The sequence below is a fragment of the Catharus ustulatus genome, chromosome 15, assembly GCF_009819885.2.
Source record: "Catharus ustulatus isolate bCatUst1 chromosome 15, bCatUst1.pri.v2, whole genome shotgun sequence".
NCBI lineage: Eukaryota > Metazoa > Chordata > Aves > Passeriformes > Turdidae > Catharus > Catharus ustulatus.
This window is the reverse complement of record NC_046235.1, coordinates 18580314-18608105: the sequence shown is the minus strand read 5'-3', so window position 1 is coordinate 18608105 and position 27792 is coordinate 18580314. Positions and strand designations below refer to the sequence as shown.

The 27792-nt window shown below is 50.1% G+C and overlaps 1 protein-coding gene across 2 annotated transcripts in view; it reads left to right on the top strand.

Moving 5' to 3' along the window:
- The window catches only part of NR3C1 (nuclear receptor subfamily 3 group C member 1), a 64171-nt gene that overhangs the window by 15168 nt on the left and 21211 nt on the right, over positions 1-27792 (top strand). For both annotated transcript variants that reach the window (XM_033073002.2, XM_033073001.2), the window contains exons 3-4: positions 22719-22882; positions 26247-26363. In XM_033073002.2, coding sequence (XP_032928893.1) covers positions 22719-22882; positions 26247-26363 — 281 coding nt within the window. The remainder of the gene's footprint in view (positions 1-22718; positions 22883-26246; positions 26364-27792) is intronic.

The following is a 27792-nucleotide window of genomic DNA, read 5'->3' as shown; positions in this document are numbered from 1 at the left end:
TGAAAGCCATCCTTCACTTCTGTCGTGCTGTAGTCATCGTTGCAGAGACATCTAGGAAATTAAAATCTTCCATTATGAAGATGGGTTACTCTGTCACACAAATTACCGTCAGTAGCTCCCCTTGCTGTCCCTGTTGTCCCCACAAGCTTTGGGTTGCTGTCCCAGCTCTCAGGAATGTTCTTTTCCCTCCTGTGCTGCTGCCACAGATGTGCCACCAAAAACAACCAGGCCCCAGTTTGGCAAAAATAATTTTTTTCTCTAGTTTAGCTGCAGGGAGATTGTAGTAAATACAATATCAGTTGATTAGAATTCATACAGATTTGTAACTGAAATGTAATCTTTTGAAGTATTTCCTACAAACACAACAAGAAAGAACTTTAATTGCTGAAGAAAAATGAGAACTTGTCCATGTTCTACCATTCCAGTAGTTTATTTTTCTTTATTTTCCGACTGCCAAGGCTAGAACTCGGTGCTCTGCTCTGGTTAATCATTCTTTCCCAGGGAAGGTGATTATGTTCGTGGCTGCTGTGTTAACAATGTGCTCCAGACTCCTGCTTTGGAGGGTGCACGACAAGCAGGGGGGTTCCCAGGTGAGAATTGGGGTGCTGGGGGGGCTGGCTCTGTGGGCTGTGTGGAACAGGCTGTGGTTGGGGTCTGCAGGGGCAGGCTGGGCTCCCTCCTCACTCTGTGTGTGCAGTACATTGTGTTTCTGCTCTGCATTTCCCAGGGTGCTGATGAATCCCGAGCAGCTTTCCCAGAATTGTAGTTTTAGTGAATAAAGCTGTTCTCGGTGCCAGAGTGGGGAATGGTGTTGGGAATCCTGGGCCCATTTCTGCCCTGAGGAGCTTGCTAATTCTTTGGGTTTCTAATTCTTTCCAGTAGAAAGTCATGGTGCAGATACTGCAGAGCATGAATTGCCTGCACTTAGGCTCACACAACATGTGAAAATTAACAGCAATACAAACAGGCTGGGGCTGGGACACTGCACTGGGGAACACTGTGTTGAAATGACAATTGCTGTCTTCTCCAGGCTGTGTTTTGAAGACCTTTGTGTGCCCAAAGTGAGACCAGGCAGGGAGCACTGGTGGCTCCATCCTCCCTGGCTGCTGCTCTGCTCCAGGGCACGCTGCTCTGCTCTTATTTCTGGAGCCAGGCAGGGCTTTCAGCTTGCTGGAAAAGCAGTGTTTTTTTGGTTTAGAGGCGTGGGGCAGTGCTGTCCTGGCTGCAGGATGCAGTTTGTGCAGCAGTGGCACAGCAGAGCTGCGCACTGGAGCAGTTTCTCAAGGAAGAGCTGTTCCACTGTTCTCACTGCCCTGGACTGCCTGGGATGCTCCAGCTCACAGCCCGAGCTTGGCCTGGGTACTTGAGTTTCTTTGGGCTCTTTGGAGCTGTTCAGAGCAGGTTTGAGTTGTCACCTGCCTTTATTAATGCCTTTACAGCATCACACTCACCAAGCTGCTGCTGTTTGGGGAGGGGCTGTCTGTTACCATCAAAAACTGCACTCAGGTATTTGATTGTGATTTTGGAGCACTCCAGCACTGACACATTCACCTTTTATTTTGGGTCCCTGAGTTGTTGAAATCTCTACTTTCTTTTTTTAGGCACGGTGAAGACAGGATCATAGAATGGGTTGGAAAGAGCTCCAAAGCCCACCCAGAGCCCCCCAGCCATGGCAGGGACACCTCCCACTGTCCCCAGTGTCCAACCCCAATGTCCAGCCTGGCCTTGGGCACTGCAGGGATCCAGGGACAGCACAGCTGCTCTGGGCACCCTGTGCCAAATCACCCAAAATTCCATCTAACCCTTCCCTGTCAGTTTAAAGTTTAAAGCTTTTCCCCAGATCCCTGTAAAAAGGAAAAGTGCCTTTTGTCTCCTTCTAAGTAACCTTTTGCCAGTCCAAATTTCAGTTTTCGGGCCAGTCAGTCTGGTTGTGCAATTGCCTTTGATAAATAAGCAGTGTCTGGGTTTGCATGTTGGAATCCACTTGGTGAAGCCTTTTGGCCAGTGAAAACTCCTTCATCCTGGTGGTGCCTTTTCCTGTTACAGCACCAGCTGTGGTTGGATCACTTACCCTGGGCAAGTGCATTTTGCATGTTCTGTTCTGAAACCTGTGCTTACTTTGATTTGGAGGCACCTACAGAGGGCCTGTATTTACTGCTCAGTATTTTTAGAGAAGCAGCGTGCCGGTTTTGTCTCAGGGCAGACATGCAAATGTCACACAGACACTCTGAGTCACAGCATTGGAGGCTGTTGGTCAGTCCCAGCCTGTGGGACAAGATTAGAGCGTGTGGATGTGAGAGATGGCCGAGCAGTGAGCCCTGTCCTACCAGAGCACGGCTTTGTCACCGTGCAGGGCAGGAGGAGAGCTCAGGCACTGCTTATCAGCTCTGTGCAGCCTGCCTGGAATCACAGGGCAGGAGTGGCTGCTGCTGGCACCTGCAGGGTTCAGCCTTGTGCAGCTCTGCAGAGCCAGGTGTGTGCTGGCTGTGCCCTGGCACTGCAGGAATGCCAGGATGGGGGTGCTGGCTGTGCCCCTCTGTCCCTGCAGGGCTCAGCCACCTTGTGCAGCCCTGCCCAACCAGGTGTGTGCTGGCTGTGCCCTGGCACTGCAGGAATGCCAGGATGGGGGTGCTGGCTGTGCCCCTCTGTCCCTGCAGGGCTCCTGAGCCCTGCACAGCCCAGGTGTGTGCTGGCTGTGCCCCTCTGTCCCTGCAGGGCTCAGGCACCTTGTGCAGCCCTGCACAGCCCAGGTGTGTGCTGGCTGTGCCCCTGGCAGTGCAGGAGTGCCAGCATGGGGCTACTGGCTGTGCCCCTCTGTCCCTGCAGGGCTCAGGCACCTTGTGCAGCCCTGCACAGCCCAGGTGTGTGCTGGCTGTGCAGGAATGCCAGCATGGGGGTGCTGGCTGTGCCCCTCTGTCCCTGCAGGGCTCAGAGCATCCTCAGGGAGTGTTGGGCTGGGGTCAGCAAGGGGCTCAGCCCAAATCTCAGTGCTTTGTGTGGCTGCAGGGCAGGAGAAGCTGCGGGGAAAGGCACTGCTGCCTGCCTGGGGGCTCACAGGCACTTCCCAAACCCTGCCAAGGCTCCAGCCTGGCCAGGTGGCACCTGGACACCAGCACTGTGACCCAGATGTCACGAGTGGTGAAGGTGCTGTGACAGCACTGTGTGCGCTGCAGGACTTGGAATATTTTCTGAGTATTTTGGAATGCTTGCCAGCCCCCATCAGCAGGGCTTTTCACTTGAATCACAAGGTTAAACTTAGCCTTACATAGCTGAGAGCTCTTGGAGGGAAGCAAACATCTGTGTGGTGTGTGTGCCTCAGGTCTGCACGTGCTGTGTGCTTGTGCTGGCTGACAGAGTGCTCAGAGCTGGAATTGTACCTGGCAGCATTGCTCCTCCATGCTGACACAATTCCTGCCTGTATCTCACTGCTCTTGCTGATCTGTAAGAGCTTTCATTTCACCCTGGATCCTTGACTCACTGTATATATTCAGGAGTGTAGTAGCCATCAGCAGTGAATGTTTTTGTTGTTGTCTGCCCTTCCTTCCTCGCAGAGCAGAAAGCTGGGTGGGTTTTTGGATTCATGGATGCACTCTGGAGTTATCAGTGGTTAGACAACAAGTAAACACGTACTGTACGTGGGCTGCTGGCCAGCTGGCCCTGGCAGCTCAGGGCTTGCTCTCAGCCCCACAAGAATGCCTGCTTGCTTGGTCATTTCCTCTCCTTTCAAATACAAAAAAATAAATCTTCTTTTTTCTCCAATTAAATTGCTTTCCTGGCCTAAATATTGAAATTAGGGAGAGAGCTCCTCAGATATTGGGGCTCGGAGTTTGGGAGGAGTTTCTGAGTTTGCATAGAAGCCCTCAGGAAACAGTTGTGGGGATGCTGGGCTGGGAGGTGACAGCCTTGAAATTCATCTTTTTTATTCCCTTTCTTTGTGGGGAGTTTAACGCTGAGTTTGTGTCCCTGGCTGCATTGTCTGTGGCAGCTGTGCCTGTCCCCAGGGAGGTGCTGGGGCACACAGAGCCCTGCAGGGACAGTGCCATGACCATGGGCTGTGTCCCTGAGGAAAATCCAGGGGGTTTTCTGCATGTTTTGTACTCCAGGGTGGGGAAAGCAGCTCAGAACATGACCTGCAGCACCCTGGGCCGTACCTGGCCACAGCACCCTGGTGTTTGCACCACTGGGACTGGTTTTCTTCCAGTGTTTGAGTGATCACATTTCTGTAATGTGCAGTTAAAAATGTCTGTGCTGTAAACTGGAGAACAATTAGACTGAATGCATGTCTGTAATTGATCTTTTTGCTGGTTATTACACTAAAGATCTGCCAGGAAATTTGCTTCTTTTCCCACATCCCTTTTCTTCTTCCCTCAAAATGTGTTCAGAACCTCCAGAACAGAACCCCTGTGCTGGGAAAGCCTCAGCACATGAATCGAGGCTCGTGGCTGTGGCTCCCTGCTTTGACCAGAGGAGGATTTTTTCAAGGGCACCAACACAATGTGTGCATTATTCCCTCCAGCTCATGGCTTCTTCAGGCTGGGATAATAATATATGGGCAGGTTTGGCTGCCCAGGGAGGGCTGGATCCCTATCCCTGGAGTGTCCAGGGAAGGGCTGGAGGTGACACTGGGGACAGGGAGGGACACAGCTGGACTGGATGGGCTGGGAGGGCTTCTCCAGTTGAAATAATTCTGTGCTTTTCACGGCATCCTTTCCCTGTGTTACATATACCAAGGAATTACCACTGGGTGTTGGAGTAAATCTGCTTTTGCAGGGGACTTCACAGCAATTGTTTCTTACACAGCAGCCTTGGTTGTCCTCTCCTTCCTGGCTCCAGTCTGAGGTCAAAAAGAAACCAGAGGACCCTTGGCAGTGGGGTTGGAACAGCAGCCCAGGTGTTGTTGGGTGAATGGCTTATTCTGCAGGACCCTGTTTCCAGCTGTTTTCTCTCTTCTCTGCTGCTGTCTCTGCCCATGTACTGCAGATTTGCAGCAGCAGTTGCATTTCTGGCAGGTTCTGGGCTGGTTTTGCCTCCTTGGGGTGGCAGAGCTGGCTCTGCACACCCACACCACCCCTGCCTGTGGTGAGGGCTCAGGGGGAAGGTCTGGACTGGAGCATGTGGATGTGTCTGCTGAGCTTCTGAGAGGCTGGAGAAAGCCTGAGCAGAGATCTTGGGAAATCAAAATAGCAGAGGCTTTCAGGGGAGTGAAGGCTGATGATAGGAGCCACCTTCTTTTCCAGCTGCCTCCAATAAATGTCAAGTAAAATGCTTATTTTACACACCAAGGGTGTGGGGGAGCTTGCCTTTAAAAAGTGTGTGAAAACTTTCTTTTCATATTGTAATTCGGGACTGAATTTAAAGTCTGGTTTTGAAATCAATAATACTTAGTGGAAACTGGTTTTGACTATTTTGAATGGTTTTCTTCATTATTAATTTTCCATTTGAGCACTTTAAAGCCTATCAAGTCCATTTCCCGTCTCCATGATCGCACTGAGATTACTTGGTGGTTTCTCTGATCTCCTCAAGGCCTTGCTTTCTGTAAATGACAGTCCCTGTGATATTTATAAAGCTGTTTGTTACTCGGTGGTGTTATTAAAGTGGAGCTGGAGAAGTGAGTCTGGGAGGGATGAGTTTGGTTATTTCTCACTTTGCAGCACTCTGGGGTGGCTCTCACTGGGGGAAGGAGGAGCTGGAGCAGAGCAGAGCAGTAACCAGGGTTTGTGCCATGTCTTGGGACATTCCTGGCTGCAGGGGAGGCTGCCATGGGTCCTGTGCCATGTGCAGTCCCTGCAGGGCTTCAGGAGCTGAGCACACAATACACTGAATATTTGGGAAATACCTGCCTGGACATGCAGGTGCTGCTCCTTAACCCCTGCACCAGGAGCAGTGGGGCTGCACTGTGGAGCTGGCATTTGTCACTGGGGCTTGGGCAGTTTGGGAGGAAACTTCTGAGGTCTTTGAGAAAAGATCCTGCAGATCACAGAGTCCCAGAGGTGGGAAAAGATCCCCAGCACCATCGAGCCCAGTGCCCACCCTGTCCCCAACCCAGAGCTCCAGGTGCCTCCTCCAGGGATGGGGATCCAAACCTCCCTGGCAGCTCCTTCCACACCTGTCTGTTCACTAGCACAGGCTGAAGAATGCAGGAGCTGGGAGGAATAATGTTTTCTTTTTCAATAATGTTTTCTTTTTCAATAATGTTTTCTTTTGCTTTTCTTCGTGCAGCAGTTCAAGCCCATTTTCTCTCCCTGGCTGAAATCAGAAGTGCTGCTTTGTTCTGCACATGCATTTCTCAGCCCAGAACAGATTTTCTGAGAAAAGACAGATTCCCTTAATTGTCAGCCCTTAAGTGAAGCTGAAGGAGAGGTGCCAGATGCTGCAGGATTTGTGATTCAAGTTGCAAGAATGAGCAATCCAGGGAAACACTTATCATTGTCTGCTTGGGAAGGCTGAGCTGCTTCTCAGCACCAGAACTGCAGCTTCTGCCTGGATCTGGCATTTCCTTGTGGATTGCTGCTGGGCAGAATGGGGTTAAGTTTTTCCAAACTTTTTGAAGCACCACAGCTTCTGAAATCCTGAGAAGCAGCAGCTGGAGTGGAAGTTGGAGGGTCTGCTCCTGTCCTGTCATCTTTGCAGTGTTTCATGGTGATTCCTGGCTCCATGGGTTACACACACACACCAGGGGTGAGAGGAGGATCTGTATTACAGGTGGGAGAAGCTGTACATAGTGATGGTGTGTTCAGCATCACAAATGAGAAAATACAAAACTGAAGACATTTCTTCCTGTCAGTTTGATGATAATTTATATTCAGGCGTTGGTTAATCTCATCTAAATTCAGATGTGCTCAGGACTCAAATTTAAGAAGGTAATTATCCATAGTTCAGTTTTCTGCGTGAGGCAGTGGGGAGGAGAAACAGGCTTGGATTGTTCTTTGATGTTCAGGGTTTCTCTCTATTGCCAGGTGAGTATTCATTATAGCTAAACTTCTAAAATGAGTACCTCTTTTGGTTCCTCAAGTGAGATGAAATTAATTTGGGGGGCAAAATTGACTCTAGTTTTTTTTTTTTAATGTTTTGTTCTTAGGATGTGTTAGTTCTTTTACTTTTCATGTTCTGTGGTTGTGGTTTATTTGTTGATAGTCCCAATTATACTTTACAGGTTGGTTGTTGAGACACTGAAATGTTCTGTCTGTGTCCATCCTGCATGCTCCAGATATTGTTTTAACTTTTACCCTGCTTTGTCTCTCAGCCTGATCCTTCATTCCTGTGCCACGAGTAGGCTGGGTAGGGAAGCTTCCCTGGGCAGGGTGGAAAGGAAAAGCCCCAAGGATGACTCCAGAAAAACTGGGAGCTCCTGTTCTGCTGGGAAAGCAGTGGGATGGCTCCAGGAAACCTAGAGCCCAGGAAGGGCCAGCACAGCAGATTGCAGCCTGACAGCCCTGGCAGCCACACACCTGTGCCAGGTGAATCCCTGCCCAGCCAGGGCTTAGTCTGCACACAAAGGGTTAAATGTGCACTCACAGCTGGGCTTGTTCCTGCTGCAAACGTGCTGTGACCTTTGTTTAATGTTTCTCAGACAGAACATGTGAGTGACATAAGAGCAGTTCAGACCCTGCCAGACAGACCTTAGCCTGGAAATACAGCGAGGCTTTGGTCACACATGGGTTTATTGCTCCTTTAAAATACTCCTGGGGCAGCTGCCCCTTCTGGGGGGGCTCAGAGCCTGGGGAGGAGCCCTGTGCTGGTCCCAGCCTTGTTTCATTGCCCTGTGCTGGTCCCAGCCTTGTTTCACAGCCCTGTGCTGGTCCCAGCCTTGTTTCATTGCCCTGTGCTGGTCCCAGCTCTGCTCTCAGAGCCCTGTGCTGGTCCCAGCCTTGTTTTCATAGCCCTGTGCTGGTCCCAGCTCTGCTTTCATTGCCCTGTGCTGGTCCCAGCTCTGCTCTCAGAGCCCTGTGCTGGTCCCAGCCTTGTTTCAGAGCCCTGTGCTGGTCCCAGCTCTGCTCTCAGAGCCCTGTGCTGGTCTCAGCTCTGCTTTCATAGCCCTGTGCTGGTCCCAGCTCTGCTCTCAGAGCCCTGTGCTGGTCCCAGCTCTGCACTCAGAGCCCTGTGCTGGTCCCAGCTCTGCTCTCAGAGCCCTGTGCTGGTCCCATCCTCCTTCCAGAGCCCTGTGCTGGTCCCATCCTCCTTCCAGAACCCTGTGCTGGTCCCAGCTCTGCATTCATAGCCCTGTGCTGTCCTGGCTCTGCTCTCAGAGCCCTGTGCTGGTCCCATCCTTGTTTCATAGCCCTGTGCTGGTCCCAGCTCTGCTCTCAGAGCCCTGTGCTGGTCCCATTCTCCTTTCAGAGCCCTGTGCTGGTCCCATCCTCCTTTCAGAGCCCTGGCTGTGCTCAGTGTCTGGAGTCTCTCATGCTGCTTTGCTCTGAAGCACTGTTAGAGACAAGGAAGGATTCAGCACTTTGCTGTTTCCTAGAGGTGCTTTGTTTCAGGATTAATTTCTCTACAGCCCCACAGATCTGAGGGAAGCTTTGCAAGGATAGAAAAGCTTTTGTCAGAGGAAGCTCAGTGGAGTTTGCTGAGCCATTGGATCAGTGTCTCAGTTATTGTACAGTTAAAGCAATACAGAAATGCTTGTTGAGACCAGGGTGTTGTGTTTATAGATGAAAGCACCTCCATGTGCTTTTCATTTGCAAACATGAGGCTTGCTGAGTGTCAGCACCCCCTGTTATTTGGAGTTAAAGCTTCTTGGGTGTGTGATTGCACCTGTCTGGGCTCTGCACCCTGGCAGTTCCAAAAGCCTGGGAGTTCCAGTGCTGCTTTGCTCTGTTTCTCTGGTCCTTCTGCTGAAAAAGCTGATTATAAAGCTGAGGTAAATGAAGTTGTACCCCAGTGAGGTCTTCTCAGTAATGTCTGATTGAAATGGAGCTTTTTTTTCCTCCTTTGCTTTATGTTAATATTTCTGAAAAGTGGGATTGTTGCATTGACTGATCGTCTGACAGGTTAAAGGAATTGGCTGATAAATTTTCATTTTTTTCTACCCTGTCTTGTGTCTAGCTTTGTCAGATTTTGTCAGGTGCCCCAAGCTTTAAAACCTTTCCTAGCTGCAGCTCAAAAAGCATTTTCTGGTATTTTTATATTATTTGATTTCATCAATAGTATGGGAAACTGATGCTATACCTGCTCTCTCACCCCCTGAGTAATTAGGCTTATGTAAGGAGATAAGGACTTAGGGACTAATACATAATCTTAAAACTGAATTAAACACCTGTTTTCTTCAGGTGCTGATGGGTGAGCTCACCTCCCAAAGCAGCATGCCGTGAGTTCTGCCCTTCCCATGTTTCAGTAATAAACACTCAGTCATTTTTCCATCGCTCTCTAACTGGAACAGTCTTTAGGTGACTTCAAAACCTGCTGCAGCTGGGAATGCAATATATCCTCCATTGAGTAAATCTTGAGTAATGACCACAGTTAAAATGCTTGATCTGAGCTGTTGTAACGTGTTCTAATTCGGGAAAAAGAAAAGAGTTTCCCAGCAGGGAAGTTTTTAATTCTTTCCAGTTGGAATGTTGGAATTGCTGTGGTTGGACACAGGAGGAGCTCTGGGAGGAGAGGGGAGCTGTGAGGGTCTGTCTGTCCCTGCCCTGTGCTGTTCTGTGAGAGGTAAACAGCCCATTAATGAAGTTTACAGATGGGCTTTAATTGGGAGGGGTTCCCAGCGCTGCTCAGGAAGAGAAAATACACAAAGAGGCAGAGAGGAACAATGTGGGCAGGAAATGGTGCGAGGTTCAGCGAGGAAGGAATAGAGCTTCCTTCAGCTGGCAGGGAGGGGAGAGCACCCAGCTCAGGATAAAACCAGCCCAGCAGAGACAAGGAAGGCAAGAGCTCCAAGTGTCATGTGGGGGAAAAGCACACCGAGCCCCAAGGTGAGAATTGCCTGTAGAGGCAGCAGGAGGGATGTGGTGAAACATCTTTATAGTCTTGAGAGTGTGGCAGGGTTGCCAAGTGCAAATAAAAGCAGGTAATAACCTCCTGTGTGTGCATGTTATAGCAGAAATTGTGTCTGTAATTGCTCGACAGTGTTGACAAAAGTAATTACAGCACTCTACTGGATAATTCAATAAAGGTGACTTAAAAGTGCCTTGGAAATGACATACAACGCACACGTCATACAGGTCTGGGTGCTACTCCTTGCTTGGCCTTCTGAGAATATTACACAAGTTTCTGTGGCTGATTTTGTGTCAATAAACAAACTTAGGCCGTGCTTTTCTTCCTGTTGGTGCGGGGAAGAGTGGTTTCGTATTTGTTCACTGTGTCAGAGGCCAGCTAAAGCAAAGTGAAATTGAGTTCTGAAGGAAAAGTGATCTCAAGAGTTTGGGACGTGCTTTTCAAACAGATCTGCTCAGTTCTGAGCTGTGTCATGTAGACACACAGATGTGGATAAGAAAGCTAAAATGCACCAAAAATTAAATGTAAAACAGGAAAGAAAAGCTTTGTGTAGGGTTTGGGGGCAGCCTTGGCCTCTCACCGCGCTCCTCCGTCAGCAACTCTAATTTTTAAATCGCCAGGCATTTTGAATTTGCTGCTTGTGTTTCCTGCAAGGATTGCTGTCCCTGTGTGAGCTGATGGAAAGGGTCCCTGTCCTTTGGAGTGACGTGGTGCTCCCGAGCGAGCCCTGACCGTGAGCACAGCAGAGCTGGCACGGCAGAGCTCGCTGCCGTCATCCCCTGACTAAGAGCTCAAAGTCATCAAAGTATTTTTGTCTTCCAGCAAAGTACCCAGGATGTGATGCTTTGATTGGGTTTTGTTTGCTTTTCATGCTGTCAGGAAGGGTTTGCTGTAGCAGAGCCCGCTCTCCCTTCCCGCTGCATTAAAGGCAGCTCAGCTCTCCTCAGCTCGTTGCTTCAGCTGCTGATGAAAATAAGTGGATGTAACAATGGATTTCCCTCTTAGGGGATCAAAGCCTGCTGAATGCGTCCCTGGAATTGGAGTGCAAACACAGTGAGTTTAGTGAACAGCTTGAGAACAGCAGGGATGAACCTGCAGTGCAGATTCCTGTTGGTGAATATGAATTATCTGTGTAATGAGTCTGTTTCGTGTCATATCCATGGGAAAGCAAAGCTGTGCACTTTGTGCCGAACAGAAGTGCCTTCAGTACTGCAGCACTAACTTCTGGGGGTTAAATATTTTCATTTTCAGTTGTAAGTTGAGCATTGGCTGAGCAAATGACCAGTGTGCTCATTGAGCATCCAAAATTTCAGGAGTATGCTCCTGTTAAAATACAGTTCTCATTCACCAGTTGATTTATTTTGGGGGGAAAAGATTACTTTCCTTCCTACAGATATTGGGAGTATAACAAACATGTTTTAAACCATGAGGTAGCTTTTGATTTTTTAGCAGTTTCTACTAAAAGCAGATGTCATTTAAGGAGAGTATTTTTCTTGTTTATGTGCCTTACTTAAACTCTGTTTTGGCCGCTTTCTTTTTGGTCCACTGGTGTTTTCTGAGCTTCTGGACTCCTGTTCAAAGTTTAAAGAACAATAACCAGTCAAATGTAAAATAATGTCAATTGAACCAACCGATGACTCAACAGCCAACCAAGTCATCCTGGCCCTGCACCAGCTGGACCAGGGCCAAGAGCTGGAGCTGGCACGGGTCCTGTCCCTCTTCTCCCTGGGTTTGCACGGAGGCAGAGCCCAGAGAGCAGGAGCTGGTGAATGTTCCATAGTGGAGTGCTGCATGTGCAGGTGTGTGCCTCCCTTGGAGCCTGCCCTGCAGGGACAGGAGCTGCAGGGGGACTGGGAGATGGGGGAATGGGGAAATGGGGGAATGGGGAATGGGGGAATGGGGAATGAGGGAATGGGGAATGAGGAATGGAAATGGGGGAATGGGGAATGAGGAAATGGGGAATGGGGGAATGGGGAATGGGGAAATGAGGGAATGGGGAATGGAAATGGGGAATGGGGAAATGGGGAATGGGGAAATGAGGGAATGAGGAAATGGGGAATGTAAAATGGGGGAATGAGGAAATGGGAAATAGGGAATGGGGGAATGGGGAATGGGGGAATGAGGGATGGGGAAATGGGGGAATGAGGAAATGGGGAATGGGAAATGGGGGAATGGGGGATGGAAAATGGGGAAATGAGGGAATGGGGAAATGGGAATGGGGAATGGGAAATGGAGGAATGGAAAACGGGGAAATGAGGGAATGGGAAATGGGGGAATTGGAAATGGGAAATGGAAAATGGGGGAATGAGGAAATGGGAAATGGAAAATGGGGGAATGAGGGAATGGGAAATGGAAAATGGGGGAATGAGGGAATGGGAAATGGGGAAATGAGGGAATGGGGAGATGGGAAATGGGGAGTGGAAAATGGGGAAATGAGGGAATGGGGAGATGAGGGAATGGGGAATGGAAAACGGGGAAATGATGGAATGAGGGAATGGGGAAATGAGGGAATGGGGGAATGAGGAAATGGGAAAATGGGAAATGGGGGAATGGGGAATGAGGAAATGGGGAGTGGGGTTTGTGCTCCAGGAAACTCAACAGCCTCAGTTCCTTCAGGATCTCCCCTCTGAACTGAGCTTCCTGGAAGGGCTGGAGAAGGAATGAAGGGAAAAAAAAATTCCTTTCTGCTTCTCTTGCCTTCTTCTCTTCTTCCTGCTCAGAGTTAAGGTGTTATTCCTACTCTGTTATTTGTGCTTGTTCCATTACTTTTAGTTTCTTTCTTTGTATTCCTTCTGGTTTTTGTTGTTGTAAAGCAGGAGTTATCTCTGCAGTGCAGCTGAAGGTATGAACTGGTGAATGAAGCTGTGTGTCCACATTGAGACAGCTCCAGGTCCACACCACTGTTAGATGTCCCACTGGCAGCAGGACTGTCTTGATTTTATTGTGGGGTTTTTCAGAATAGAAGAAATTAACTTCCTAATTACAAGTCTATTTATACCTTGATGATTATTTGACTGTGGAAGGGCTATACTGCAGCTTTGAGGCTTTTCAGCCTGGAGAAGAGAAAGCTCCAAGGGGCCTTGGAACCCCTCCCAGTGCCTAAAGGGGCTTCAGGAGAGCTGGAGAGGGAGCAGGGAGTGACAGGACAAGGGGGACTGGCTTTCCACTGCCAGGTTTGGATGGGATATTGAGGGTGACAGGGCTGGCACAGGTACCCAGAGCAGCTGGGGCTGCCCCTGCATCCCTGGCAGTGCCCAGGCCAGGCTGGGTGGGTTTGGAGCAGCCTGGGACAGGGGGAGGTGTCCCTGCCATGGCAGGGGGTCTTTAAGATCCTTTCCAATCCAGACCATTCTGGAATTCTACTGCAGTTTAGTTGAATTTTTTGCTGCCTTTTTTTCTGTGTCACTAATATTTTTCCATGTATGTTAGAATCAGCTTTCCAGATGTCTCCCTCCTTCCCTAGCAGCATCATTCTGGCAGCCTGAGCCAGCCCTGTGATTGACACGGGCGCTGGACACGGCTCAGGCTGAGCTCATTCATGGAACAAGTCCTGTTTAATATTTTAAGTTCAGTTCCTCTGGTGCAGCATTAATGTGTGCTGGAATAAGGGGTCAGAGCTGATGTATGCTGAGTGTGGAGGAAGAGCCAAGCTGCTGGGGCTGCTCTGAGCTCATGGATCTCTTGTGATCACTGCAGAATGTCTCAGAGCAGTTCTGCTGCTGCTGGGTTCCAAGTGCTGGCCCATGGAATTAGTGTGTTAAAGGGTCAGTGCTAAGACAATACATTTTTGGACAATGTCCTGGCTCTTGGTTAGTTTGCAAGGTTCAGAAAACTAAAACCTGCTTCCAAGGGAGGTTAAGCAGCTCTGAGGCTGCTGAGATCTGAAACAGAACCCCAGAATCCTCAGAAGTTGGAAAAAATTTGTAATGTTACCAAGTCCACCCTGTGCCCCATCCCCACCTTGTCCCCAGCCCAGAGCACTCAGTGCCTCCTCCAGGGATGGGGATCCAACCCTCCCTGGGCAGTTCCAGTCCCTGAGCACCCTTTCCATGGAGAAATTCCTGCTGTGCCCACCCTGAGCTCCCCTGCCCAGCCTGAGCTGTTCCCTCTCCTGTCCCTGTCCCCTGGGATGAGATCCCAAGTCCTCCTGGCTGTCCCCTCCCATCAGGGAGTTGTGCAGAGCCACAAGGTCCCCCCAAGCCTCCTTTTCTCCAGGCTGAGACATTTCTTTGAATGCACTGAAAAATAAAAAACCTAATTCTGCTCAGATTTCTGCACTCCATTGTGCAGTGCATTATTCTTGCAGCTGTCCCAGTTCTGGCTCCCCTCAGCCCGAGCTCTGAGCGTGTCCCTGTGCCTGTGATGTGTCCACGAGACCAAGTCTGTGCAAGGCAGGTTTGGGATGATCCTCAGGCTGTGAACACAGAGCAAATTGCTGTTTTGTCATCCAAAAAAGCATAAAAATGTGTATGCCCAGGGTAACTTGATTCCATGTTCTTATGTAAAGTTTGCATTTACATACAGACGTTCTGGCTTCTGTCTGGGTCTCTTTTTTTGCTGCCTCTTTATTTAGGGAAGGAAGGGTGCACAGTGAAATTAAAAAAGCAGCACAAAGCTTTGGAAAAGTATGCCTAAATTGATTCATACAGAAATGAATTCTACCCTTGAAGGTAAGACATTTTGGCCGCTTTACTGGCACTCTGTAATAAATATAAAAGTTTAGAACATATAATTTAATTATCATATTCTGGCCATAAATGCTTTAGGTCTGTAGTACATTGGAAATCCCAAGAGCTCTGGCTGAGGTTGCAGCTGCAACATCCATTACCATTTATCCATTCCAAGAAAGCTTTGCCTGTGCCCTTGAAACCTTCAGGGGCTGGAGAGGCTCCAGCGGGAGCGTGACACCGGGATGGGAGCGGGCACCAGTGCACCCTGCACCCTGCAGGGATGGGAGCGGGCACCACTGCACCCTGCACCCTGCAGGGCTGGGCTCTGGCACTGCCAGCACTGCTGGGGGCTCTGGCACTGCCAGCACTCCTGGGGCTCTGGCACTGCCAGCACTGCTGGGGGCTCTGGCACTGCCAGCACTGCTGGGGGCTCTGGCACTGCCACCACTCCTGGGGCTCCCAGGGCTGGGCAACTCTGGGCAGGATACTGCACAGCATTTGGGATGGCTCAGAGAGCTCAGGGCCCCCTTGGTGGGATGCTCCTCAAGATTTGGGGAATAGCCCAGAGCTCAGGATCCCCTTGATGGGATGTTCCTCAAGATTTGGGGATGACCCAGAGAGCTCAGGGTCCCCTTGGTGGGATGCTGCTCAGGATTTGGGAATGGCTCAAGGAGCTCCAGGTCCCCTTGGTGGGATGCTCCTGAAGATTTGGGGAATAGCCCAGAGCTCAGGATCCCCTTGATGGGATGTTCCTCAAGATTTGGAGATGGCCCAGAGAGCTCGGGTTCCCCTTGGTGGTGAAGAACCCAGAGAGCTCAGGGTCCACTCAGCAGGATGCTGCTCAGCATTTGGGGATGGCCCAGAGTGCTCCAGGTCCCCTTGGTGGGATGCTGCACAAGATTTGGGGAATAACCCAGAGCTCAGGGTCCCCTTGATGGGATGCTCCTCAGGATTTGGGGATGGCACAAAGGCTCAGGGTCCCCCTGGCAGGATGCTGCTCAAGGTTTAGGAGCAGCCCAGAGAGCTCAGGGAGGGCTGGAAGCGCCACTGGCCGTGGGCAGCTCCGTGTGCTGTGTTGGGAATCTGCACATTCCTGTTGTGCTCCCGTGCTCCTGGGCTTTGCCTGCAGTGTTTGTTCACCACAGATCCTGCAGGAGCTGCAGGTGTGTGAGGGATGTGAGAGGCGTGTCCTGCAGGTGAGACCTTGCTGCTGTTTGGTGCTGTAAATGTTCCTGTGCCCTGGCAGTGTCCATGTGGCACCAGGGACAGTTCTGGGCACACACAGGAGTTCCTGGCTCTGGCAGTGCAGGAGATGTGGCCTCGGCCTCGAGCAGTGACACATCCCTGACGGTGCCATTATCTTGGCCGTGTCACAGAGGCGCTGCACGGAACGAGACCGTTAGCTCAGATCTGATTTCCTGGCTTATCGGGGCTTTTAATACAGTGTTTATCTGGGTGTGTGATAGAGGAAACCGTGCTAATCATCCTGCTTCTCAGAGCAGCTGGAAACCAGAAATGCTGGGCACTTTTGTTTACAGCCTTTGGTTAAATGCACCAGAGTAGATTTGCCGTTTGTTTGTCACTGAGGACGTGCTTGTCGACAAGACCAGCACTCCTACCAAAACCATCCCATCTCCATTTCAAACAGAAAATGGGAAAGAGGACTGAGGAGCAGGTGGGTGTGTAGGGAAGTTGTGGAGGGAGGATTTGTGGCTTTGTGACCTGAGCCAGGCACCTTGGCTTGGGGTCTGCCACCATGTGCTCTGTGTCCCCTCTGTGCCCCCAGCCAGCCTGGCTCTGTGTCTGCACAGTTCAGGCAGCCTAGGATGAAAACCTGGGCTCTTACCAATTCTCAGTCTCTTCAAAATGTAGTGGAAACATGTCAACAGACAGAAGAAACCAGTGGTTCAGGTTCTCAGCAAAATGCCTTTCTGGAATTGTTTCCAATTGGCAAACACAGTTCTATTTTAGTAGTCATGACAAGTCAACAGCCTTGGATTAAAATGTTTTCCTGCTTGAACTGAAAGCTACTTCCCTGCCTAAGAGGATATAAAAATAATTAATAGTTTCTCTAGTTAATGAAGAAATAAATAAACAATTAAAAAAATGTAATCAGGCAGTGTCCACAGCCTGGTGTTTACATTGTTCTCATTGCTGGAAGATAAGGAGGAGGCCCAGATGGCAATGACATTGAAAATGGTTTCTTTACTCTTTGGTGACACCACACACCAGTAAGCAATTTGCCTTCAGGAATCCATTCCCAGTGGTTCAGTTGAGAGCCAGGGTGTGGTGGTCACGTTCTGGTGTCTGGGTGGGTCAGGAGGGAGCTCTGGTGTGTCCCTGTCCCTGTGTCTGTGTGTCCCTGTGTCCTGTCTGTGTGTCTGTGTGTCCTGTCCGTGTGTCTGTGTGTCCCTCTGTCTGTCCATGTGTCCCTGTCCCTGTGTCTGTGTGTCCTGTCCATGTGTCTGTGTGTCCCTGTGCCCCATCCATGTGTCTGTGTGTCCCTGTGTCCTGTCCATCTGTCTGTGTGTCCCTGTGTCTGTCCATGTGTCCCTGTGTCCTGTCTGTGTGTCCTGTCCATGTGTCTGTGTGTCCCTGTGTCTGTTCATGTGTCCCTGTCCCTGTGTCTGTGTGTCCTGTCCATGTGTCTGTGTCCCTGTGTCCTGTCCATGTGTCTGTGTGTCCTGTCCATCTGTCTGTGTGTCCCTGTGTCTGTGTGTCCTGTCCATCTGTCTGTGTGTCCATGTGTCCCTGTCTATGTGTCCCTGTGTCTGTGTGTCCCTGTGTCTGTCCATGTGTCCCTGTCCCCGTATCCGTGTGTCTGTGTGTCCTGTCCATGTGTCTGTGTGTCCCTGTGCCCCATCCATGTGTCTGTGTGTCCCTGTGTCTGTGTGTTCCTGTGTCCCTGTGTCTGTGTGTCCCTGTGTCCTGTCTATGTGTCTGTGTGTCCCTGTCCCTGTGTCTGTGTGTCTGTGTGTCCCTCTGTCCCTGTGTCCTGTCTGTGTGTCCCTGTGTCCTGTCCCCGTGTCTGTGTGTCTGTGTGTCCCTCTGTCCCTGTGTCCATGTGTCTGTGTGTCCCTGTCCCTGTGCCCTGTCCCCGTGTCTGTGTGTCCCTGTGTCCTGTCTGTGTGTCCCTCTGTCCCTGTGTCCTGTCTGTGTGTCCCTGCTGTGAGCTGTGGCTGTGTGTCCCTGTGTCCTGTCTGTGTGTCCGTGTGTCCTGTCCGTGTGTCCCTGCTGTGAGCTGTGCCTGTGACCATTCCCCAGCAGGACCCTGAGGCAGGAGCTGTCCCCGGGCTGTCCCCACCCCCAGCCGTGCTGCAGTGACCCTTGAGCTGGGGTTGAAGTCTCTGGTCAATGATTAACTGCAGTGCCTTTAATTAAACACCTTGATTGCTGCCCAGCTCGTTACTGGGGCAGCATCTTCCCTGAGCCTCCCATTCCATCCCTACATTGAGATTTCCCATTTCACCCCAGCATTATTTCCCTTTTCACCCCTGCATTGAGATTTCCCATTCCATCCCTACATTGAGATTTCCCATTCCATCCCTACATTGAGATTTCCCATTCTATCCCTGCATTGAGATTTCCCTTTTCACCCCAACATTATTTCCCATTCCATCCCTACATTGAGATTTCCCATTCACCCCAACATTATTTCCCTTTTCACCCCAGCATTATTTCCCATTTCACCCCTGCAGTGAGATTTTCCATTTCACTCCAGCATTGAGATTTCCCATTCACCCCAGCATTGAGATTTCCCTTTTCACCCCAGCATTATTTCCCTTTTCACCCCAGCATTATTTCCCATTCACCCCAGCATTGAGATTTCCCGTTTCACCCCAGCATTATTTCCCATTTCACCCCAGCACTGAGATTTCCATCTCACCCCTGCATTGAGATTTCCCATTCACCCCAGCATTATTTCCCATTCCATCCCTGCATTGAGATTTCCCATTTCACCCCTGCATTGAGATTGCCCTTTTCACCCCTGCATTAAGGTTTTCTGTTTTGCCCCCATAGATCCTGTGACTGGAAATGATAAACACACCTATACAAATAAATAAAATCAGATTATATGTGAATAGTTTCTGAAAAACACAATGGGAACATACTTAGGTTAGTACCCCATACCGGTACCTTGCCTCCCAAAAGGAAATTTAATCAAAGATTTTACAGATTTGGAACCCTGCAAATTGGGTGTTTTTTCCTCTCTCATCTATGCTGCTTGGTTTTTTCTTTTATCTAGATCAGACTCATCGTTTATTAGGGTTTTGTTGAGTTGAAAGCAATTTCTGTAAATACTGAAAGATATTGTTATTATATTATCTCAGGGTGTAATTTCCTTGCCTTACCTCTTCCTTAGGAAGTGGTCATTTGCCTTTCAGTGTGTGCACTTCCTAGGTGAGAGCTCGATGTGAAATGTCAGCCTGGGAAGCCGAGGCTCCTGCAGGAGCTGCAGTCCTGCCTGGCAGCTCTGCACACCTTAGTAAACATTGCCCTTATCTGATCCAGCCAGGCTGGCAGGACGTGCCTGCAGCCCGGATTGGATTGCTGGCCGCTGCTTTATTCATCAATGTAATCATTTATTTTTAGTTTTCTAAGTCATATCATCTGTTTTCTATCTCATGTTACGTTTTCTGTGGTGCTGGTACAGAAAATGAGCCCTGTTTAAAAATTAAAGGTGACTGAAAAGTTTCAGTGGAATATGTTTGGCGCTGTCATGGTTTCCCTGACAGCTGATGAATGTTTCCTTAAAAATGCTTTTGTCAGAAATTTGAGAGGTATAAAGAGTTTTATTTTTGTATCTAAATTAGCTGTCTTCAAAACTATACATGGAAAGATTTTCCATCTCTTTCTGGTTTTAATAATTTCAATGAAGCAAAGTTCTCAAGTTATATATTCCTTATTTAAACTCAGCTTTCAGCCTGTGCTTCAGTGTTTAATCTGAGATATTTAGTCTTAGTAAGGGAGCAGCTGGGCCTAAACCTTTAGAGAAAATAAAGCATCCTAGAGCAGCCAGTGATTGCTGCTTGTAGAAGGGGGATTGCTTGGTTTTGAGGTAACTGTTGGGGTTTTTAATTGGGGTTTTTTGCATATGACAGTCTAAAAGTAGAGAAACAAATTTATTTTCCAAATGTGTCAGTAAGCTGGGGAGAGAAGAGAAAAAAAATAAAGAAATTAGTAAGTGCATCACATGAAAGGAAGCAAAGCTTTGAGGTCAGAGTCACTTGTGATGATCAGACAGGTGTGAGAGCAGAGAACCAAGGAGGGTCTGCAGGCTGAGCTGCTCCTCTGGGCTCCTGAGAGCAGCACAGCACAGCTGGAGCAGCAGCACAGCACAGCTGGAGCAGCAGCACAGCTGGAGCAGCAGCACAGCTGGAGCAGGTGGCAGCTGAGCCCTCAGCTGGCCCCAGGAGGGGACAGGACAGGGCTGGGGGGTGTCTGGGGTGTCCCTGCTGGGAGGGGACAGGGGTGTGGGGTGTCTGGGGTGTCCCTGCTGGGACAGGACTGGGCTGTGGGGTGTCTGGGATGTCACTCCTGGAAGGGGACAGGGCTGTGGGGTGTCTAGGGTGTCCCTCCTGGAAGGGGACAGGGCTCTGGGTGTCTGGGGTGTCCCTCCATCCTGCAGAGCTGTTCCTCGAGGTCTGTGCTCTTGAGGAAGGCAGAGAGCAGGATGAGGCTGTAATTAAAGCTGTGTGTTCCTACAGACACCAGATAGGTGGGACAGGCTTGAGTTACCCTGTGCCATGGCTTGGGAGCTGGGCTGTGCAGCCAGGGGGGTTTATCCAAGCTCCTCACTCTTCAAAACAACACAAACTGATTGGAGAGACCAGGAATGCTGTGCCATGGCTGTGGGCAGGGATGGAGCCCCCAGAGCCTGCTGTGATATAATCTGTGGGGTTGGTGTTCCCAGAGCCCTGCTGTGACAGAATCTGGGGGGTTGGTACCCCTAGAACCCTGCTGTGACAGGATCTGTGGGGTTGGTGTCCCTAGAGCCCTGCTGTGACAGGATCTCTGGGGTTGGTACCCCCAGAGCCCTGCTCTGAGAGAATCTGTGGGGTTGGTACCCCAGAGCCCTACTCTGACACAATCTGTGGGGTTGGTGCTGTGCTGTGGGCAGGGATGCTGGGCAGGGATGCAGCCCCCTAGAGCCCTGCTCTGACACAATCTGTGGGGTTGGTGTTGGTACCCCATAACCCTGCTGTGACACAGTCTATAGGGTTGGTACCCCCATAACCCTGCTGTGACACACTCTGGGGCTGGCAGAGCCTCCAGCAGACGTGGGGATCATTCCACAGATCCTTGCTGAACGCACGGCAGCGATGTGACAGATTTCACTTCTTCTCCAAGTTCTGCAGAGAAGCATTTCTTCCCTTTGGGGAGAGAGGGGCCATTTTCTTCCCTCTTCCCTGCAGTTTGACTCACTCCTCCATTCCTGCTGCCAGCCTTTCCTGCTGATGGCTTTGCACCAGCCTTGTTCTGGTCTCTACTCTCCCTTCCCACTGCTCTGCCAGCACGTTCCTGTCTGGAGTTTTCTACTCTGCTCTGAGACACAGCTCAGCCTCTCCCTCTGGTTTTAGGGGGTCTGCCCATCCCACAGGTCTCTGCCTGCCTGTGCTGTCTCATTTTTTCCCCCTAACACAAGTAATTTTCACTTCTCTCTGCCTTCTGGTTCCATTTTTGTCGAAGTGAGAACTTCATTGACACATTTATTGTGGTTTGACTTTGATCCCTCTGTGTTTGGGTGGGAGGATCCTGCTCCTTGTCTTCTGGTTGCCTCAATCCCTATAGGAAAGAGCAAACACAATGGCAAAGTCCTTGGGACCCATGGCTGGGCCATTTCTCAGGTGCTGTCTGGGGATGGGACATGAGCTCCCAGGTGTTGGAGTGCGCCATTTGGGATGGAATTTTAGGGTTTGCGTGAGCGTGGTTGAGCCGTGGGTTTTTTAAAATGTGTGACCAAATCTGCTCAGACTTCCTCGAGGAGAGGAAAAGGAATTTTCCATGCAAAAGCCATCCCACATACAAATGTTAAGCCCACATCAGGGAACGTGGATGGTCTGGAGAGTTTCCAAGGAGAGGCACCAAAACCTTAAATAAAAGTGTCATTTTTCTAGCTTCATCTGGAGGGTGGCTGGAACCCTGGTGCACAGGATTTTCTGTGAAAATCACTTTCAAGTGAAGCAGGCGGTACAGAAATCGTGTTTTAGGAGTTTGAGACTTAGTTGGGAATCACAGAGTAGCTGGGGTTGGAAGGGATCTCTGGAAGGGACCTGATGCAGTCCAACCCCCTGGCAGGGCAGGGACACCTGGGGCAGGGGACACAGGACATGTCCAGGTGGGTTTGGGATGTGGCCAGAGGGATGTGCCCTGCTGGGCAGCTGCTCCTCATGGAAGGAAGTTCTTCCTCACGTGGAGGTGGATGCAGTCAGCCAGCTGAGCCTTTGCAGGGCTGTGGGGCAGAGCCAGTTTTGGGGCTGCAGCTCTATAAGATCATCCCCTAAGCTCTGGCTCAGCACTGCTGGGTCAGCCCCGAGGATTAGGAGCAGCTCCAAGGTGATTACGATGGATTGTTTGTTGTTCTGAGAGGGATTTGGGTTTTTTTTTTTCTTGTAGCTGGGCTGGGTGTTTACATCCAGATCCTGAAATGGGGAATATTTCTCACTCTTCTCCCAAGCTGCTGGGGTGAAATGATCACTTGTTGCTGTGAATATTTGTTGCTGTATGGCCCAATTTGCACAGCTTCTTGCATAACAGCGTCCCAGCAGAGCAGGCAGTGGTGGTGCTGGGAAGGGAGCCCTGGTGCACACTGCAGGGAATGGGGCAGTAATGGAAACAATGTGGAGTAAGAACGTGTTTTAAGAGTCAATTTTAAAGGCTGGGATAATTGTGCAAGAAACTTGGCCTCAGAAATGTGTAAGGGAAGGAATCTTGATGGAGCCAAACAGGCCGTGAACAATCCCTACAGCTCCACTTGGGGTTTACAGAGTCCTTGTTGAACTGTTCTGTGTGAGAGCTGTGCCACCAAGGGTGGGGACAGGCCATTGCTGGCAGGTGCCACCCCTGTGTTCACCTCTACCCCAGTTAAAGTGCTGCTCTGCTTTGTTTCAGCCCTGGAATGAGGTCAGATGTAAGCTCCTCTCCATCCACAACCTCAGCGACCACGGGACCACCTCCCAAGCTGTGCCTGGTGTGCTCTGACGAGGCCTCCGGGTGCCACTACGGTGTCCTGACGTGTGGCAGCTGCAAAGTGTTCTTCAAAAGGGCGGTGGAAGGTAGGAGCTGCTTGTGGCTGTGAAATCCCCACTCATGCCATCCATTTTCACACCCAGCATCCTTGGATTTGTTAGAACCCTGCTGAGCATCCCGTCCATTAGGTCACTGGTCTTGTCGTAGGAAATCACATTGATAATGGTGCATTATCCAAGGCATGGATTCCATTCACATTGCTAAAATGCTCCCATTCACTCTGGCTAAAAGAATTTATTGTTGTCTTGGCTTTGGTCTCTTTCATTTTCTTTCACTGTTGTTTTTGTTTATCTGTCCCATATTTATACAGATATTTGTCTGTGTGCAGTAGATGTGTAAAGTTTGTGATTTTTCAGTTTAAGGTTAGTTGGTTTGTGTAGAAAACTTACATGGAACTCAGTAAATCTCTTGTGTGTGAGGTTAATGCTGTTTTACAGTTCTGCCTGTAAACAATGTTGGCTGAATTGCATCCATGTCCCTGGGTGTTATTTGCAGGGACACTGGGTACCAGGGTGTGGGGTTGGATCACTGGGATTTCTGTCCAGTTGTGATCAGAGAAAATCATTCTGGAAAACAGAGATGCTGGAGTGAATGAGAATGAGGACTGTGTGATTTTTGGGTGCATCAGGAGCCAGTTTGTGACTGGTTGTCTTTGATCCTGATCTCGAGGTTGTGCCTCAGGACCTGCCTGCTCCAGTGTCACATGCAGAAAACTGGAGCACATTCCCAGTGTTTCTGGGAATTTGGTCTGAAGAGCATCATTCTTAATCCTGGGTTTCCTGTCTTGTGCCTTCCTCGTGCAGCCCTGGCTGAGCCAGGCTCTGTGCTGGCATTTCTGGGGTCACTGCAGGGAGGGAGGGCTGCTGGACCACACAAGCCACCTCTGATCTCAGAAACAGCTCCTGCTCCCCTGGGGCCATGGGCAGCTCAGGGAAGGGCAGAGCCTCTCCCAGGGGTCAGGAGAGCCAAGTTCATGGTTCTGCTGCTCACAGAGGGGTGCTGCCTCTGTGAGAGCTGAGGTGCAGCTCAAGTGCAAGGCAAATCACACCTGTACCTTGGATAAAAACGTGGTCACAGAGATCCTCAGAGTTCAGGCAGCTGGACATGTGCCACAGCCATGGCTTTGCCTGTTCTCAAGCTTAAATGAATCACCAAAATATTGATGCAGATCACCCCAGTGATGTTTCTTTTTTTTGACACACCATAAATAAACTGTCTCGATATTAAAAATGTCAGCAGGCTTGTGGCAATCAGTTCCTCGAGGCTCACCTCTGCTTCCACTTTGATTGTGCCACAAATAATCCCACTTTTCACAGAATCCCAGAGTCATTAAGGTTGGAAAAGACCTCCAGGATCATCAAGTGCAGCCTTTGATTGATGACCACCCTGTCAGCTGGGCCATGGCCCCAAGGACTGAGCCCCCTAAATCCTTCCATTAATGACATGGGTGTTTGCAGGACAGCTTCCAGCATCTGTTAGTCTTACTCTTCACTTTAAGGAACAAATAATTTGGTTTTGTCTTTTATAGGCATTTTTCTTATTAGGAACACATGTAAAAAGAATTTGTTCCTGCAATATCCTTTTTATTAGAGGCTGCCAGGCACCTGTTAGTGTTCAGATCGAGCTGACTCTGCACACTCATTATCCAGCCTTGAGCCAAAGCCCTTTTTTCCACCTTTGCCTCCAGGTCTGTGTGCTGTGACAGAAATAGTCACAGAAACTGGAAGTGTCAGTGCCTGGGAAGTCAATATAAAGGGCATTTTCTCAGCAAGGAGTAGGGTGAAGGTGGGATAGCAGCAGCTGATTCATGTGCAGCTCTTCAGGCATTTCTTCAGGAGCACAGGCTGGCCAGAGGAGGCTTTTCCTGGTCCTGAGATATGGGGATGGGATTGGGGATGGGATTGGGGATGGGATTGGGGATGGGATTTGCCAGCCTCTGAAAAACAACCCTGTGTGCCCCAGCTCCCCCAGAAACACCTGCATTGGCTCACTCCTGGTTTTCACCAGGGTGTTTGTGGAGTGTCTGGGTTTGGCAGCACAGAGAGCTGAAGCACATTCCTTTGGCACATCCCTGGGCAGCAGGCAGATGTGGGGCACCAATTCCCTTCATTTTCCCCCAAAATGGTCATGTGTGACAAGAGAGCTTTGGTATAACACAAAGAAATAGTGTAGCTGGTCTTGGAAAGGCAAGAACAGGTGAGCAGTAAACACAAGAAATGAAACATTGGTGGATGGGAATCTCTTTGTTGGGAATGGAGTGGAGCAGCTCAGGGGAGTCCTCAGGTGCAGTGTCTGTACTGGGGAGTCAAGGAGCTGCTGTCTGAATTAATTAAACACAAAGCTCCTCTTCCCCAAGTGCTGGAGGTGGGGAAAACTCAGAAAAAACATTCCTTGGAATATCAGCTTGAGACACTTCACAGGAGAAGCTTGGCCAAAGCCATAGGAATGAACTCGGCATGCCCATAATTTTCACAGCTGACTTGTAAGAAATTCCTTCTCCAAGCTGTTTTCCTGTGAGAAAACTCTTGGACTCTGTTGTTAGTAACTCAGTATTTGGAAAATCTGTTTGTTTCTCACAAGATTGTACTGTCAGGACTTTGCAGTACAGTGTAAAAGCCCAGGCTGCAGCTTTCTGCCCTCTGGAAAAACATGCTCCTTGACCCCTGTCTGGGAGATGGATCTGTGCTTTGCTAATACCTTTCCCTAAATAAGTTACATGCAGACATTCATTCACTCACATAACTCATGTAATTAAGAAGAGATATTTCTGTTTCCTGCTCTAAGCAGCTAAGAAACACAATTATTTTAATTTATGTACTTCATCTTGCCATGTTTTCAGAGCCAGTTTTGCTGTGAATCTGCAGATAAATAAAAGTGTCAGAGAATTTGGTCTGTCCAGGTCAGGCTGTAAGTTACAGGACGGTTCCATGTCTGTCCAGCTGATGAAGCTGTGCCTGTAGAAATGTTTCCAAGTGTTTTCTCAGAATGTGTTTGTGCACATTATTTATGTCTCTTGTCAAACTATTTAGAGAAATAGAAGAGCTGTAGAAGGCGGCTTTGGTAAATGCAAGGGGAAATCCTGTTAAAAATAGAAGCTGCCTGATGTTAACAAATAGAAAATAATATTTCCACCTGAATGTACGAAATAGAAAATAATATTTCCACCTAAATGTACAAAATAGAAAATAATATTTCCACCTGAATGTACAAAATAGAAAATAATATTTCCACCTGAATGTGCTGGCTTTGAGGTGTGAACACGAGAGGTGGGTCTGGGTGCGTGGGCTGTGCTGCTTTGGGCTCCCTGCTGTGACTGCAGGGTGGCTGGGGCTCTGTGCCCTGGGGCTGACGTCTGTCTGTCTGTCTGTGTGTGTGTCTGTCTGTGCCCAGGGCAGCACAATTACCTGTGTGCCGGCAGGAACGACTGCATCATCGACAAGATCCGCAGGAAGAACTGCCCCGCCTGCCGCTACCGCAAGTGTCTGCAGGCGGGCATGAACCTGGAAGGTACCGGCCTGGGGTGGGGTGGGGTGGGAGGGGATTTGGGGTGGGATGGGATGGGGTGGAGTGGGATTTGGGATGGGATTTGGGATGGGATTTGGGATGGGATGGGGCAGGGACAGGGCAGGGGACACTGCTAGGGCAGGGATGGGATGGGATATGGGATGGGATGGGATGGGATGGGATGGGATGGGATGGGATGGGATGGGATGGGATGGGATGGGATGGGATGGGATGGGGGCACTGCTGGGGCAGGGACAGGGCTGAGGCAGGGCTGGGATGGGGCAGGGATGGGATGGGATGGGGCAGGGACAAAGACAGAGACAGGGCTGAGGCACTGTTGGGGCAGGGATAGGGCTGGGGACACTGCTGGGACACTGCTGGGGCAGGGACAGGGCAGGGGACACTGCTGGGACACTGCTGGGGCAGGGACAGGGCAGGGGACACTGCTGGGACACTGCTGGGGCACTGCTGGGGCAGGGACAGGGCAGGGGACAGGGCTGGGACACTGCTGGGGCACTGCTGGGGCAGGGCTGGGGACACTGCTGGACACTGCTGGGGCAGGGACAGGGCAGGGGACACTGCTGGGACACTGCTGGGGCAGGGCTGGGGCAGGGACAGGGCTGGGGACACTGCTGGGACACTGCTGGGGCAGGGACAGGGCAGGGGACACTGCTGGGACACTGCTGGGGCAGGGACAGGGCTGGGGACACTGCTGGGGCACTGCTGGGGCAGGGCTGGCCAGCACAGCAGCCTGGGCTGCATTGGTGGGCATTGCAGGAGAGGCAGCAGCTCTGGTGGTGCAGCCTCTCCTGGCTGTGCTCACCTGCTGGCTGTGTGTTCATGCACACTGACAGGGGTTGTTTCTCATTCCTGTCTGAATGGGAGACAGCAGAGCTGCTTGAACACTGGGAGGGAGGTGTGACACCTGGGGAGGGTGTGTGAGTGAATGAAACACCTGCAGCAGTGTGTTCAGTCTGAGTGAAACACCTGCAGGAGGGTGTGCTGTGTGAAACACCTGCAGGAGAGTGTGCAGTCTGAGTGAAACACCTGCTGGAAGCTGTGCTGGGTGAAACACCTGCAGAAAGGTGTTCAGTCAGAGTTACCTGACACTGAGACCATGCAGGACAGGGATGGGAGTGGGGATTGCATCCTCCAGCTGAATGAAATTCAAGTACTTTTGTTCATGCTGTGGATGCTTCTTAAATACCTGTCAAAGTTCTCCAGAAAACGTTGGTTACATTTAACATGGCACCACATCCTTGTTCTCTGCTGAGTCCTGAATGAGTTGTCAGAGTCTGAAGGCCACATCAAGCAGAGATTTAGCAGCAGTTGTAAAATGGCATAAAACACTTTTATTAGTGTCAGCTTCGTTTTATGTTTGCTATTTTTCCCTGAGCAGCAGAGATTAACACAGCACTTACTAGTGCAGTTA